Consider the following 14,336-nt stretch of genomic DNA (forward strand, 5'->3'; position numbering starts at 1 on the left):
TGATTGTTGTCCTATGGACAGAGTCTCCCACCTCAGCTGTAGATCTCTGCAGTTCATCCAGAGTGATCATGGGCCTCTTGGCTGCATCTCTGATCAGTCTTCTCCTTGTATGAGCTGAAAGTTTAGAGGGATGGCCAGGTCTTGGTAGATTTGCAGTGGTCTGATACTCCTTCCATTTCAATATTATCACTTGCACAGTGCTCCTTGGGATGTTTAAAGCTTGGGAAATATTTTTGTATCCAAATCCGGCTTTAAACTTCTTCACAACAGTATCTCGGACCTGCCTGGTGTGTTCCTTGTTCTTCATGATGCTCTCTGCGCTTTTAACGGACCTCTGAGACTATCACAGTGCAGGTGCATTTATACGGAGACTTGATTACACACAGGTGGATTGTATTTATCATCATTAGTCATTTAGGTCAACATTGGATCATTCAGAGATCCTCACTGAACTTCTGGAGAGAGTTTGCTGCACTGCATGTAAAGGGGCTGAATAATTTTGCACGCCCAATTTTTCAGTTTTTGATTTGTTAAAAAAGTTTGAAATATCCAATAAATGTCGTTCCACTTCATGATTGTGTCCCACTTGTTGTTGATTCTTCACAAAAAAATACAGTTTTATATCTTTATGTTTGAAGCCTGAAATGTGGCAAAAGGTCGCAAAGTTCAAGGGGGCCGAATACTTTCACAAGGCACTGTACGTGGGATTCAGAGGTCACATTGCCAATGAACCAAAGCTGTGTATCAGCCAGAGAAATGTAGGCCACTCCATCCTATAGCTACTAGCCAGACAGAGCCCTACAGAGAAAGGAATTATACAGGCAGGGAGAATATGGTAACACAGAGGTTTACCATCATTCACTGTACAGATCAAATCAATGTAGCTAGGCTAGGGAGACCAGCTGGCACCAGACTACAGGCTTGTCACTGACAAATCCACACACACACACACACACACACACACACACACACACCCTGATTCTCTCTCTTATGGACCGAGAAGGATACAGGCAAGGGGAGGTTAGATGGGATTGGTAGAAAAAGGAGAAGCGGAAAACAGAGAAAAAGAGCCTTCTAATAACTTACTGTCTCGGCTCATACTGAAAGTGCTTTGTTTAGCACATATACACAGATTTTTTCCTGTAACCCTGCAATGACACAGGAAATCGAAGTGTTGGTTGGTTGGCTGCACTGCAGGGCCAATCACATGCTTAGCAACTGACCAGATAGGAAAGACTAAAGACCACAAAGTGAAAAGGAGCAGGTTTCACCTGACCAGACAGTGAACAATCTCTGCAGTTCACTGGAAGAGCCAACCGTCGGTGGGCTATTCATACGCTCCGTTGGCGCTACTGTCTGTCAGAAACATTCAACTAAAACCCTTTGATGCACATGAAAATGACATGGGCGAATGTGTACGATTATGGTCGCCAATTTGACAAGCATAAAGTTAATTCTGGTGAGTGACACACAGAAGATCATTTAGCATGTTTTTGTTCAACAGGATGCATTATCATAACATTCTAATTTGAACCATGGTCCGCCCCGCCATGGTCCAACGTCACCGACCATGTTCCACCATAAGTTCCATTCTCCCTCTTTTCCAGCCCAAACACATGAATCTCTCACACACCATTCTCACACTCGTCCTCACACAAACACAGGTCCCGCGGCCAGTGGGGCGACAGAGCAGAGCAGACTGATCCTCAGCTGATATGACCTAGTTTCTATTCAAGCCCAGTCCCTCAGCTGCCTCCTGCTCCACAAAGAGCCTTCACAATCTACTCTATGCCTGAGTTGAGGAAAAAAAACAATATCCAGTTGTATTTATTATGGATCGCGATTAGCTGCTGCTAAAGTAGCAGAGAATTAAGCTAAATTAAGGCAGTTTATACAATTTTAAAAACATTACAATACATTCACAACACACTGTGTGCCCTCAGGCCCTACTCCACCAATACCACATATCTACAGTACTACATCCATATGTATGTATAGTGCGTATGTGTGTGCTAATGTTTGTGTTGCTTCACAGTCCCCGCTGTCCCATAAGGTGTCTTTTTATATATTTTTTAAAATCTAAATTGTACTGCTTACATCAGTTACTTGATGTGGAATAGCGTGCCATGTAGTCATGGCTCTATGTAGTACTATGTACCTCCCATAGACTGTTCTGGACTTGGGGACTGTGAAGAGACTAGAGGTCGACCGATTAATCGGAATGGACGATTAATTTGGGCCGATTTCAAGGTTTATAACAATCGGAAATCGGAATTTTTGGGGGCCTTTATTTAACTAGGTAAGTCAGTTAAGAAGACATTCTTATTTTCAATAACGGCCTAGGAACGGTGGGTTAACTGCCTTGTTCAGGGGCAGAGCGACAGATTTTTACCTTGTCAGCTCAGGGATTCAATCTTGCAACCTTACGGTTAACTAGTCCAACGCTCTAACCACCTGCCTCACGAGGAGCCTGCCTGTTACGCGAATGCAGTAAGAAGCCAAGGTAAGTTGCTAGCTAGCATTAAACTTATCTTATAAAAATCAATCAATCATAATCACTAGTTATAACTACACATGGTTGATGGGGCCACAGTGTCTCCTGACCCCTCCTGTCGCAGCCTCCAGTATTTATGCTGCAGTAGTTTGTGTCGGGGGGCTAGGGTCAGTTTGTTATATCTGGAGTACTTCTCCTGTCTTATCCAGTGTCCTGTGTGAATTTAAGCATGCTCTCTCTAATTCTCTCTTTCTCTCTCTCTCTGAGGACCTGAGCCCTAGGACCATGCCTCAAAACTACCTGGCATGATGACTCCTTGCTGTCCCCAGTCCACCTGGCCGTGCTGCTGCTCCAGTTTCAACTGTTCTGCCTGCGGCTATGGAATCCTGACCTGTTCACCGGACGTGCTACCTGTCCCAGACCTATTATCTGACCATGCTGGTCATTTATGAACATTTGAACATCTTGGCCATGTTCTGTTATAATCTCCACCCGGCACAGCCAGAAGAGGACTGGCCACCCCTCATAGCCTGGTTCCTCTCTAGGTTTCTTCCGAGGTTTTGGCCTTTCTGGGGAGTTTTTCCTAGCCACCTCGCTTATACACCTGCATTGCTTGCTGTTTGGGGTTTTAGGCTGGGTTTCTATACAGCACTTTGAGATATCAGCTGATGTACAAAGGGCTATATAAATACATTTGATGATATTACTAGTTTATCTAGCATGTCCTGCGAAAAAGGACTGTCGTTGCTCCAACGTGTACCCAACCATAAACATCAATGCCTTTCTTAAAATCAACACACAGAAGTATATATTTTTATACCTGCATATTTAGCTGAAAGAAATCCAGGTTAGCAGGCAATATTAACCAGGTGAAATTGTGTCACTTCTCTTGCGTTCGTTGCACGCTGAGTCAGTGTATATGCAACAGTTTGGGCCACCTAATTTGCCATAATTTTACGTAATTATGACTTAACATTGTAGGTTGTGCAATGTAACAGCAATATTTAGACTTATGGATGCCACCCGTTAGATAAAATACGGAACGGTTCAGTAATTCACTGAAAGATTAAACGTTTTATTTTTGAAATGATAGTTTCCAGATTTGACCATATTAATGACCTAAGGCTCATATTTCTGCGTGTTATTATGTTATAATTAAGTCTATGATTTGATATTGATATTAGAGCAGTCTGATTGAGCGGTGGTAGGCAGCAGCAGGCTCGTAAGCATTCATTCAAACAGCACTTTCATGCGTTTTGCCAGCAGCTCTTCGTAATACTTCAAGCATTGCGCTGTTTATGACTTCAAGCCTCTCAACTCCCAATATTAGGCTGGTGTAACCGATGTGAAATGGCTAGCAAGTTAGCAGGGTGCGCGCTAATAGCGTTTCAAACGTCACTCGCTCTGAGACTTGGAGTAGTTGTTCCCCTTGCTCTGCATGGGTAATGCTGCTTCGAGGGTGGCTGTTGTCGATGTGTTCATGGTTCGAGCCCAGGTAGCGGCGAGGAGACGGATGTAACAGTATAGCTTCCACTGGCAATACTAAAGTGCCTATAAGAACATCCAACAGTCAAAGATATATGAAATACAAATCGTAGAGAGAAATAGTCCTATAATAACTACAACCTAAAACTTCTTAGCTGGGAACATTGAAGACTCATGTTAAAAGGAACCACCAGCTTTCATATGTTCTCATGTCCTGAGAAAGGAACTTAAACGTTAGCTTTCTTACATGGCACATATTGCACTTTCACTTTCTTCTCCAACACTTTGTTTTTGCATTATTTAAACCAAATTGAACATGTTTCATTATTTATTTGAGGCTAAATTGATTTTATTGTTGTATTATATTAAGTTAAAATAAGTGTTAATTCAGTATTGTTGTAATTGTCATTATTACAAATAGATAAATAAAAAAGGTATTAAGGTATTATATATATAAATAAATAAAAATCGGCAGATTAATCGGTCTCTGCTTTTTTGGTCCTGCAATAATCGGTATCGGCGTTGAAACATCGTAGCTGTGTGCCAGTAGTTTAGACAGATAGCACGGTGCATTTGACGTGTCAATACCTCTCAAAAATACAAGTAGTGATGAATCTCTCCTCCACTTTCAACCAGGAGAGATTGACATGCATATTATTAATACTAGCTCTCTGTGTACATCCAAGGGCCAGCCGTGCTGCCCTGTTCTGAGCCAATTGCAATTTTCCTAAGTCCTTTATTGTGGCACCTGACCACATGCCTGAACAGTAATCAAGGTGCGACAAAACTAGGGTCTGTAGGACCTGCCTTGTTGATAGTGTTGTTAAGAAGGCAGAGCATCGCCATTCCTTTCTGTAGAGCGTAGAACACCACCTCCTTCACAGGAGCGACTCGTCTTGTCATTTTACTCACAGGTCCATTAATTTTCACCTCAGATGGGAGGATGGGCCACTCCTGATGATGATGTCATAAGGGTGGGAGGAGGAGTGCTACATGATTAAATCTCAAGAGGGGAAGGAAATTAGGGTTTCAGTGCTGTGAGGTCTTTACAACGCGGTGTAAAATATGTAAGTAAAAATACTTTAAAGTACTACTTAAGTAGTTATTTTGGGTATCTGTACTTTACTTTTATATTTTTGACAACTTTCACTTCACTACATTCCTAAAGAAAATAATGTACTTTTTACTCCATACATTTTCCCTGACACCCAAAAGTACTGGTTACATTTTGAATGCTTAGCAGGACAGGAAAATTCACACACAAAGAGAATATCTAAGGTCATCCCTACTGCCTCTGATCTGGCCGACTCACTAAACATACACTATAAATACACAAAAGTATGTGGACATCCCGTCAAATTAGTGGATTCGGCTATTTCAGCCACTGACAAGTGTATAAAAAGCGAACACACAGCCATGCAATCTCCATAAACAAACATTGGCAGTAGAATGGCTTTACTGAAGAGCTCAGTGACTTTCAACATGGCATCGTCATAGGATGCCACCTTTCCAACAACGGGTTATCAAATTTCTGCTCTGGTCAACTGTAAGTGCTGTTATCGTGAAGTGGTAACGTCTAGGAGCAACAACAACTCAGCTGCAAAGTGGTAGGCCACACAAGCTCACAAAACGGGACCGCCGAGTGTTGCCTGTCCTCGATTGCAACACTCACTACCTCTGGAAGCAATGTCAGCACAATAACTGTTTGTTGGGAGCTTCATGAAATTAGTTTCCATAGCTGAGCAGCTGCGCACAAGCCTAAGATCACCATGTGCAATCCCAACCATCAGCTGGAGTGGTGTTGGACTCTGGAGCAGTGGCAACACATTCTCTGGAGTGATGATTCACGCTTCACCATCTGGCAGTCCGACGGACGAAACTGAGTTTGGTTTGTCGAGATAGGTGTGGAAGAACTTGACTAGCCTTCACAAAGCCCTGACCTCAACCCCATCAAAACACTTTTGGGATGAATTAGAATGTCAACTGCGAGCCAGGCCTAATTGCCCAACATCAGTGAACCAACCTCACTAATGCTCTGGTGGCTGAATGGAAGCAAGTCCCTGTAGTAATGTTCCAACATCTAGTGGAAAGCCTTCCCAGAAGAGTGGAGGCTGTTATAACAGCAAAAGGGGGACCAACTCCATATTAATGCACATGATTTTGGAATGAGATGTTAGATGAGCAGGTGTCCACATACATTTGGTAATGTAGTGTACATGCTTGGTTTGTAAATTATGTCTCTGCTGGGGTGTGCCTCTGGCTATCTGGAAGAAAAAAAAGAACATTCTACCATATGGTTTGCTTAATATAAGGAATTTGAAATGATTTATACTTGTACTTTTGATACCTAAGTATATTTTAGCAATTATATTCACTTTTGATACTTAAGTATATTTAAAACCAAATACTTTTAGACATACTGAAGTAGTATTTTACTGGGTGACTTTTACTTGAGTCATTTTCTATCTTTTACTTTTTTCACCACTGAGTAACATACAGTGCCTTGCGAAAGTATTCGGCCCCCTTGAACTTTGCGACCTTTTGCCACATTTCAGGCTTCAAACAAAGATATAAAACTGTATTTTTTTGTGAAGAATCAACAACAAGTGGGACACAATCATGAAGTGGAATGACATTTATTGGATATTTCAATTTTTTTAACAAATCAAAAACTGAAAAATTGGGCGTGCAAAATTATTCAGCCCCTTTACTTTCAGTACAGCAAACTCTCTCCAGAAGTTCAGTGAGGATCTCTGAATGATCCAATGTTGACCTAAATGACTAATGATAAATACAATCCACCTGTGTGTAATCAAGTCTCCGTATAAATGCACCTGCACTGTGATAGTCTCAAAGGTCCGTTAAAAGCGCAGAGAGCATCATGAAGAACAAGGAACACACCAGGCAGGTCTGAGATACTGTTGTGAAGAAGTTTAAAGCCGGATTTGGATACAAAAATATTTCCCAAGCTTTAAACATCCCAAGGAGCACTGTGCAAGCGATAATATTGAAATGGAAGGAGTATCAGACCACTGCAAATCTACCAAGACCTGGCCGTCCCTCTAAACTTTCAGCTCATACAAGGAGAAGACTGATCAGAGTGCAGCCAAGAGGCCCATGATCACTCTGAATGAACTGCAGAGATCTACAGCTGAGGTGGGAGACTCTGTCCATAGGACAACAATCAGTCGTATATTGCACAAATCTGGCCTTTATGGAAGAGTGGCAAGAAGAAAGCCATTTCTTAAAGATATCCATAAAAAGTGTTGTTTAAAGTTTGCCACAAGCCACCTGGGAGACACACCAAACATGTGGAAGAAGGTGCTCTGGTCAGATGAAACCAAAATTGAACATTTTGGCAACAATGCAAAACGTTATGTTTGGCGTAAAAGCAACACAGCTCATCACCCTGAACACATCATCCCCACTGTCAAACATGGTGGTGGCAGCATCATGGTTTGGGCCTGCTTTTCTTCAGCAGGGACAGGGAAGATGGTTAAAATTGATGGGAAGATGGATGGAGCCAAATACAGGACCATTCTGGAAGAAAACCTGATGGAGTCTGCAAAAGACCTGAGACTGGGACGGAGATTTGTCTTCCAACAAGACAATGATCCAAAACATAAAGCAAAATCTACAATGGAATGGTTCAAAAATAAACATATCCAGGTGTTAGAATGGCCAAGTCAAAGTCCAGACCTGAATCTAATCGAGAATCTGTGGAAAGAACTGAAAACTGCTGTTCACAAATGCTCTCCATCCAACCTCACTGAGCTCGAGCTGTTTTGCAAGGAGGAATGGGAAAAAATTTCAGTCTCTCGATGTGCAAAACTGATAGACATACCCCAAGCGACTTACAGCTGTAATCGCAGCAAAAGGTGGCGCTACAAAGTATTAACTTAAGGGGGCTGAATAATTTTGCACGCCCAATTTTTCAGTTTTTGTTTTGTTAAAAAAGTTTGAAATATCCAATAAATGTCGTTCCACTTCATGATTGTGTCCCACTTGTTGTTGATTCTTCACAAAAAAATACAGATTTATATCTTTAGGTTTGAAGCCTGAAATGTGGCAAAAGGTCGCAAAGTTCAAGGGGGCCGAATACTTTCGCAAGGCACTGTACATGCTGTTGCTGAGGATGACACTTGACTCACGTACTCCTCTGCTCTAGACTTGGAGGCTCAAAGAGCCATTGACAGCGACCTGTTAGTTCAAAGTAAGGTTCAGGCTCCAAAGTCATCCGTGCTCTATTTCACAGTTGAAGTTGGCCCCTCGAAACTGACCTTATCAGCAACCACATCCAAAACCTGCCTGATGGACCAACATGTCTCTCCAGTATATCTCCCTATCCTACAAATCACACTCAATTAGAAGACCCTACATTTTACCAGCGGTGCTATGAACACCCTCAACACATACAGAGGAGAAACATCCACCCTCCCAAAATAACAAATCTGTACCAACGCTTGCTGAACAGAACAGAAACCGATTCCCTAGATCCAAGGGTAATGGTGTTTTTAAATTTTTATAATAAGCACCTGCAGCAACTGTTGCTGCTCTTGTCAAATCTGGCAAAAAGTATTCAACGCAATGGGGTGGAATTAAGCCATATTCTCCACGGGGGCTGATGAATGAAGGCAGCTCTGCAGGGGACCGTGGAAGAGAGATGTTCCATCACTCAACATCTACTCTGACAGGAGGGAGAGAGAGAGATGGGAAGGACACTCACAAGCTAGTGTCTTCCTGCTAGCCAGGGAAATATATATATTTTTTAAGGATGATGATAGAGAAAGGGTTGTAATAATCACTTCCCATTTAGGAACAGCAGCATCATACTGTCTCTTACCTGCATGTGTTCAGTAGAGCTGCTGCTCAGGTCATCTCCAGACTCCGAGTCGTTCTGGAGTTTCTCTGACCCCTCCCCCGGTGAGTCCCCAGGAGAAGAGAGAGTCCGGTCCGAGTCATGGCTCTTGCTGTGGTTTATATGGTGGTTGTTGGGGGCCCTGGGAGGCGGAGAGTCCGCCCGCATATGCGGTAACTTGGAGCTGTTGCTGTGGTGATGGTTCTTGTTGTTGTGTAGGAGCACCAGATCGGCTACGCCAGGGGGCTTGCTTTCCCGTGGGCTTTCCGGGTTCTGGTTGGCATCCTTGGGCAGAGAAGGTGGTGTGACGTGCCCCCAAGAGGGCGAGGGCGTGGAGGTGGGTGACGGGCTCCCAAAACTAGACATCTCCTGAGGTAGCCTGTTGTTGAGGTTCTCGTTGGACGCGCTACAGATATCCAGAACTGTAGGCTTTACCCGGACCGTCCCACCGATCCCGTCCGACACGAGGGTCTTTGGTGGGGGCATGAGCGCCCGGCGCACCTCCCTGACGTACTGCGCTGGGACATAGAAGGCTTTTATCCCCTCTTCCTTCCGTACCTGCCACCAGTCCTCGTTGGTCTTCCTGACCAGCATGTAGCACTCCCCCTGTCTGATGGAGATCATCTTATCTTTGGCCTTGTACTCATAGTCGTACTCCACCTCCACGTACACCTGGCCCGGTGCGAGGATGGGCAGATCAACCCCACCGCTGACAAGCCCCTCACTGTCAGCCATGATGGTGTTGACCACCCCTGACCGCTGACCCTTCAACCTCTGACCTTTAGGTGGTGTTCAGAATCAGAAGGTTGGGGGGGATCGACATCTCTCACTGGGCTCCCCTAGACTTCAGGAAGAGAGGGAATAGGGAAAGGTTTCAGTTAGGTTTTTAAGCATTTGACTGCATTATTTGTTGGTTATATTTGCCTACCACCAAAGGTTATTTTTGTTTAAGGTTGAGCGTGATGGTACCTTCTTTCAACACAGACCAAGGCATTAATTTCTACCTTCATCCCATTCAGACAAACCTGAAACTTGCAAAAAGACAGTACTTTACAGCCCTCTGTCTGAATGGCAATTACACACAAACAGACACTACTACTCACCACACCAACACTTGCCTTTAAATTCTGCTTTATTACAAGTTTCTTTCAACAGACAATACTAGGGTTGGCAGGTAGCCAGGTGGGTAGGAGTGTTGGACCAGTAACCAAAAGGTTGATGGATCAAATCCCTAAGGATCAAATCCCCAAGGCAAAAATCTGTCGTTCTGCCCCTGAGCAAGGCAGTTAACCCACTGTTCCCCAGGCGCCAAAATATTGATTAAGGCAGCCCTCTGCACCTCTCTGATTCAGAGGGGTTTGTGTAAAATGTGGAAGGCACGTTTCAGTTGAATGCATTCAGTTGTACAACTGACTAGGTATCCCCCTTTCCCTAGCATGATGTCACAAGCTATTTCCAGACATGTCAGTAAATGAGGATCTTCCAGGAACAATTAATTTTCAAAAACAACTAAGTCCACAGGATCAGAAACAGTATATGACTGGATAGGAAATCCACAGTGTTAACACGATTATCCAACCTCACAGGAACACAGGTGAGGACAGCCTGACCCCCACCCACACACACAGCCTGTCAGACTGCCTCCACTGCAATCTGACATCCTGAAACACAGGCAGGAGAAAGCAGGTGCTTTTCCGAGGCATGACTGTATGCCTGTATCTATAAGAAGGATGTCCCTCTCATCTACAGATTCATGAACACACAGATTTAGCCACTGCTGAATAGTGAACAACAGACTCCCATCAATAATAGATATATGGTAGTTACAGTAAATCTGAGAGTGAGTGTGAGTGACAGAGACTAGGCTATACCACAGAATTGTGAATTATGGCTATGAGAATTATGGCTATGATTTATGAGAGCATCTTGACTGGCAGCATCACCGCTTGATATCCCTGCGATCCAAGACCTATATACCAGGTGGTGTGAGATGAAGGCCTTAAAAATGGTCAAAGACTTCAGCCAACCAAGTCACAGACTGTTCTCTCTGCTACCACGTGGCAAGCGATGCATCAAGTCTGGTACCAACAGGACCCTGAACAGCTTCTACCCCCAAGCCATGACTGCTAAATAGTTAGTTAAATAGTTAACCAAAGAGCTACCTGGACTATATGAATTGACACATCACATACACTGCTGCTACTGTTTGCTCTCTGTCACTTTATTCCTAGTTACAGTATTTGTACACCTCTACCTCAATGACCTCATACCCCTGCACATCGACTCTGTACTAGTACCCCTTGTATATAACCAAGTTATCCATCATTACATGTTTTAATTTTCTATTATTTATCAATTTTCTTTCTCTCTGCACTGTTGGGAAGGACCCAAAAGTAAACATTTACTGTTAGTCCACACCTGTTGTTTATGAAGCATGTGATTAATAACATTTGATTTGGTGATTTATTTTGATTGCCCTCTCTCATACAGCCTACCATAGGGAATTCTTCATGCTTACCTTGATGTTCAGTTCACCCATATATGCTATGCACCAACAAGATCTAAAGTATCTGCTTATTGTGATGCACTCTTCATCCACAGCTAAACACACAGTAAATGGATTGCTATGTAGAGCAATATTTATTATTATTATTATAAAGAATAAGTAATTACACAGACTGGGTGACCTGTCATATGGTCCGGGGATGAAGGATGGATTACTATTATATCATCTGTGCTTTGTTGGCCACACAAGCATTAAAATACCGTGAGATTCTACATGCCTTTGTCCCAGTGTGGTTCTATTCGAAACAGATGTCGCCACGACTGTTAACGAGTAGCTAACCTAACTATTTTCCTAACCTTAAAGTAATTATTCTAACCTGTTAAGTTAATTACCCAAACCATGATTGCCTAGGGTTTTGTTGCCTTATTGGGGAAATCTCTGGGGGGTTCCCGGGGAGTCCTCGGCCAAAGGAGTTCTAAGACTCTTGAAATACAACAATGGATTTGAATCCATATTCAGTTTCATAAAAAGATACCAACGAGACAAGAAAGGCTCATTTGCTCACAATGTATATAGACTTATTTTTATACTGTATTATTGACTGTATGTTTGTTTTACTCCATGTGTAACTCTGTGTTGTTGTATGTGTCGCACTGCTTGGCTTTATCTTGGCCGGGTTGCAATTGTAAATGAGAACTTGTTCTCAACTTGCCTTTCTGGTTAAATAAAGGTGAAATAAAAAATTCCCGAACCACGAAGATGTAATATCACAGTATTTATAGGCTACCTGTTAGGAATAATTTTCATAACAATGATCTATGCTAAGAAAGCATCGTGAAGCACAGAAATGAAGCCAATAGGCGTATCACGTGAAAACCAAAGGATGGACAACCAAAACAATATTAGCACTGTCCTATGCCACGAGTTCGTTGTAGTCCAAATATCAAATAGAATTCCGCACGTTTATAGAAATAGTTAAATTACACCATAACAGCAGCATAGGTTTAAATGCACTCTCCTCCGTTATGAAATTCGAGGTCGAAGAAACTAAAAAAGTAGCCAGTTGTTTCGCAACAACGTACTGCAACAAAGTAACTTTGGAAGTAGCAAATAGCTAGTATCTGCGGTTTTGCGTTTAAAAATAACGGATAGCCAGACAAATTATATGTAGCCTACACACCTTGTGAATGGTTTCTTCTTTATCTCCAAAGGATACGCTAGTCAACGGCGGTTGTTTTCGGCGGAACTTTTCCTCCAGATATTTCAGTGTTCTAAACTGCTAAATATATAGTAGGCTGGCATTCGATATTCAACCATGCCATCCATCCACTGCCTCGTTTCCACCCAGTTGTGGTGCTATCGCTTGTGAGCGCTGCGTTGGTCTATTCTTCTCCCATCCGCCTGCCTGTCTGTCTGCCAAGTATGATGGATGATACCCCTACTTTGCCCTCTCGTGGTCCATAGTCTCACCGTTCTCAGTTGCAGTGCTGCTGCACCAGTTTCAATTTGGCAGCCACTGGATTTATTTTTTAAGAAATTCAATCATTGCTCTTAATTGTGCAAAAAGGTTATTTGTTCCAAATTACAGTTTAATTTGTAACCAATGTGGTTTCTTGGTTTAGCCTATAGGCTACTATATCCCGTTAAAGTGCTGGGGTTGATATCCATGATATATTTAAGTTGTAATGACAAATATAATTGTCTGGTGATCTTCAAGACTGAGCTCCATAAAGAGCTCATATTAATGAATAATTTACCATCTCAGTTTCTTGAGTCACCCACCATCTGTTACTGTCCAAATCTGTGACAGACATTTCGAGAATGCCCCCACAAATATCTAATGATTGAATAATAGATTATGGGGGATTTAGGATTTGCAATATTAAAATGCATTTCTTTCTTAGTCCTGGTACAGCTGACCGAGTAAAACAAATACTGAAAACACAAGACCAAAATGCACAATAATTTGAATTTCACTCGTCAGGTGCCGTTATTCTAGTATTTAGGGCTCCGAGGGGCGCAGAGGTCTAAAAGCACTGAATCTTCAGTGCTAGAGGCGTCGCTACAAACACTGGTTCGATGTCGTGCTATATCACAACCGGCCGTAATCGGGAGTTCCAAAGAACGGCGCACAATTAGCCCAGCGTCGTCCGGGTTAGGAGAGGATTTGACCGGGTTAGGCCGTCATTGTAAACTACTGACTTGCCTCGTTAAATAAAATAAAATGTGACAGTACCAAAGCGTGCTCTGCTGGTATGAATGGGCCAGTGCATCCAACAGCCCATTGAATGAAAGTAACCTACTGTTAGGAATTGGCAATCATTTTTTTCTCTCACATATACTGTTTTATCAAAGGTGTAGTGACTCATATGAGATATGGATCCCATATGCGAGTTAAAACTCCAACCACAAAGGGGAACGCTCATTTTTAACAGTAAGCAGGTGAATCAATTTGACACTGTTCTCTAACGGAACACAAACCGGGTACGCCATCGTGCATAAATGTATTTTGTCCCCCCACACCAAACGCGATCACAACACGAAGGTTAAAATATCAAAACAATCTCTGAACCAATTACATTCATTTTTGGACAGGTCGAAAAGCATTAAACATGTATGGCAATTAAGTTAACTTGCACTTGCTAATTTGTCCTTTTTAGCTAGCTAATTTGTCCTGGGATACGAACATTGATTTGTTATTTTACCTGAAATGCACAAGGTCCTACACTCCGCCAATTAATCCACACATAAAACAGTCAACCGAATTGTTTCTAGTCATCTCTTATTTCCAGGTTTTTTCTTCTAACTTTATATTGCGATTGGCAACTTTCATAAATTAGGTGCCACTGACCTTGAGCTCTATCAGTTACCCACGTGGGTATAAACAATGATGGCACATGCTTCTATAAACCAATGAGATGGGAGAGGCAGGACTTGCAGCGGGATCTGCTTCACAAATAGAACTGACTTCTATTCTAGCCCTTCTACTGACT

The 14,336-nt window shown here is 42.6% G+C and overlaps 1 protein-coding gene across 3 annotated transcripts in view; it reads right to left on the minus strand.

Annotated features, from left to right (window-relative positions):
- Nucleotides 1–12,731, minus strand: part of LOC112228035 (rho GTPase-activating protein 12) — a 90,497-nt gene extending 77,766 nt beyond the window's left edge. The window contains exons 1-2 of one of the 3 annotated variants that reach the window (XM_042308704.1): nucleotides 12,524–12,731; nucleotides 8,823–9,681 (exon numbers count right to left, since the gene is read on the minus strand). In XM_042308704.1, the coding sequence (XP_042164638.1) occupies nucleotides 8,823–9,572 (750 nt within the window). In that variant the 5' untranslated portion in view covers nucleotides 9,573–9,681; nucleotides 12,524–12,731. The remainder of the gene's footprint in view (nucleotides 1–8,822; nucleotides 9,682–12,523) is intronic. The other 2 variants (XM_042308703.1, XM_042308705.1) reach the window with 2 other exon arrangements.
- Nucleotides 12,732–14,336: the final 1,605 nt, after the last annotated feature.

This window comes from Oncorhynchus tshawytscha, linkage group LG29 (assembly GCF_018296145.1).
Source record: "Oncorhynchus tshawytscha isolate Ot180627B linkage group LG29, Otsh_v2.0, whole genome shotgun sequence".
Classification (NCBI taxonomy): Eukaryota; Metazoa; Chordata; class Actinopteri; order Salmoniformes; family Salmonidae; genus Oncorhynchus; species Oncorhynchus tshawytscha.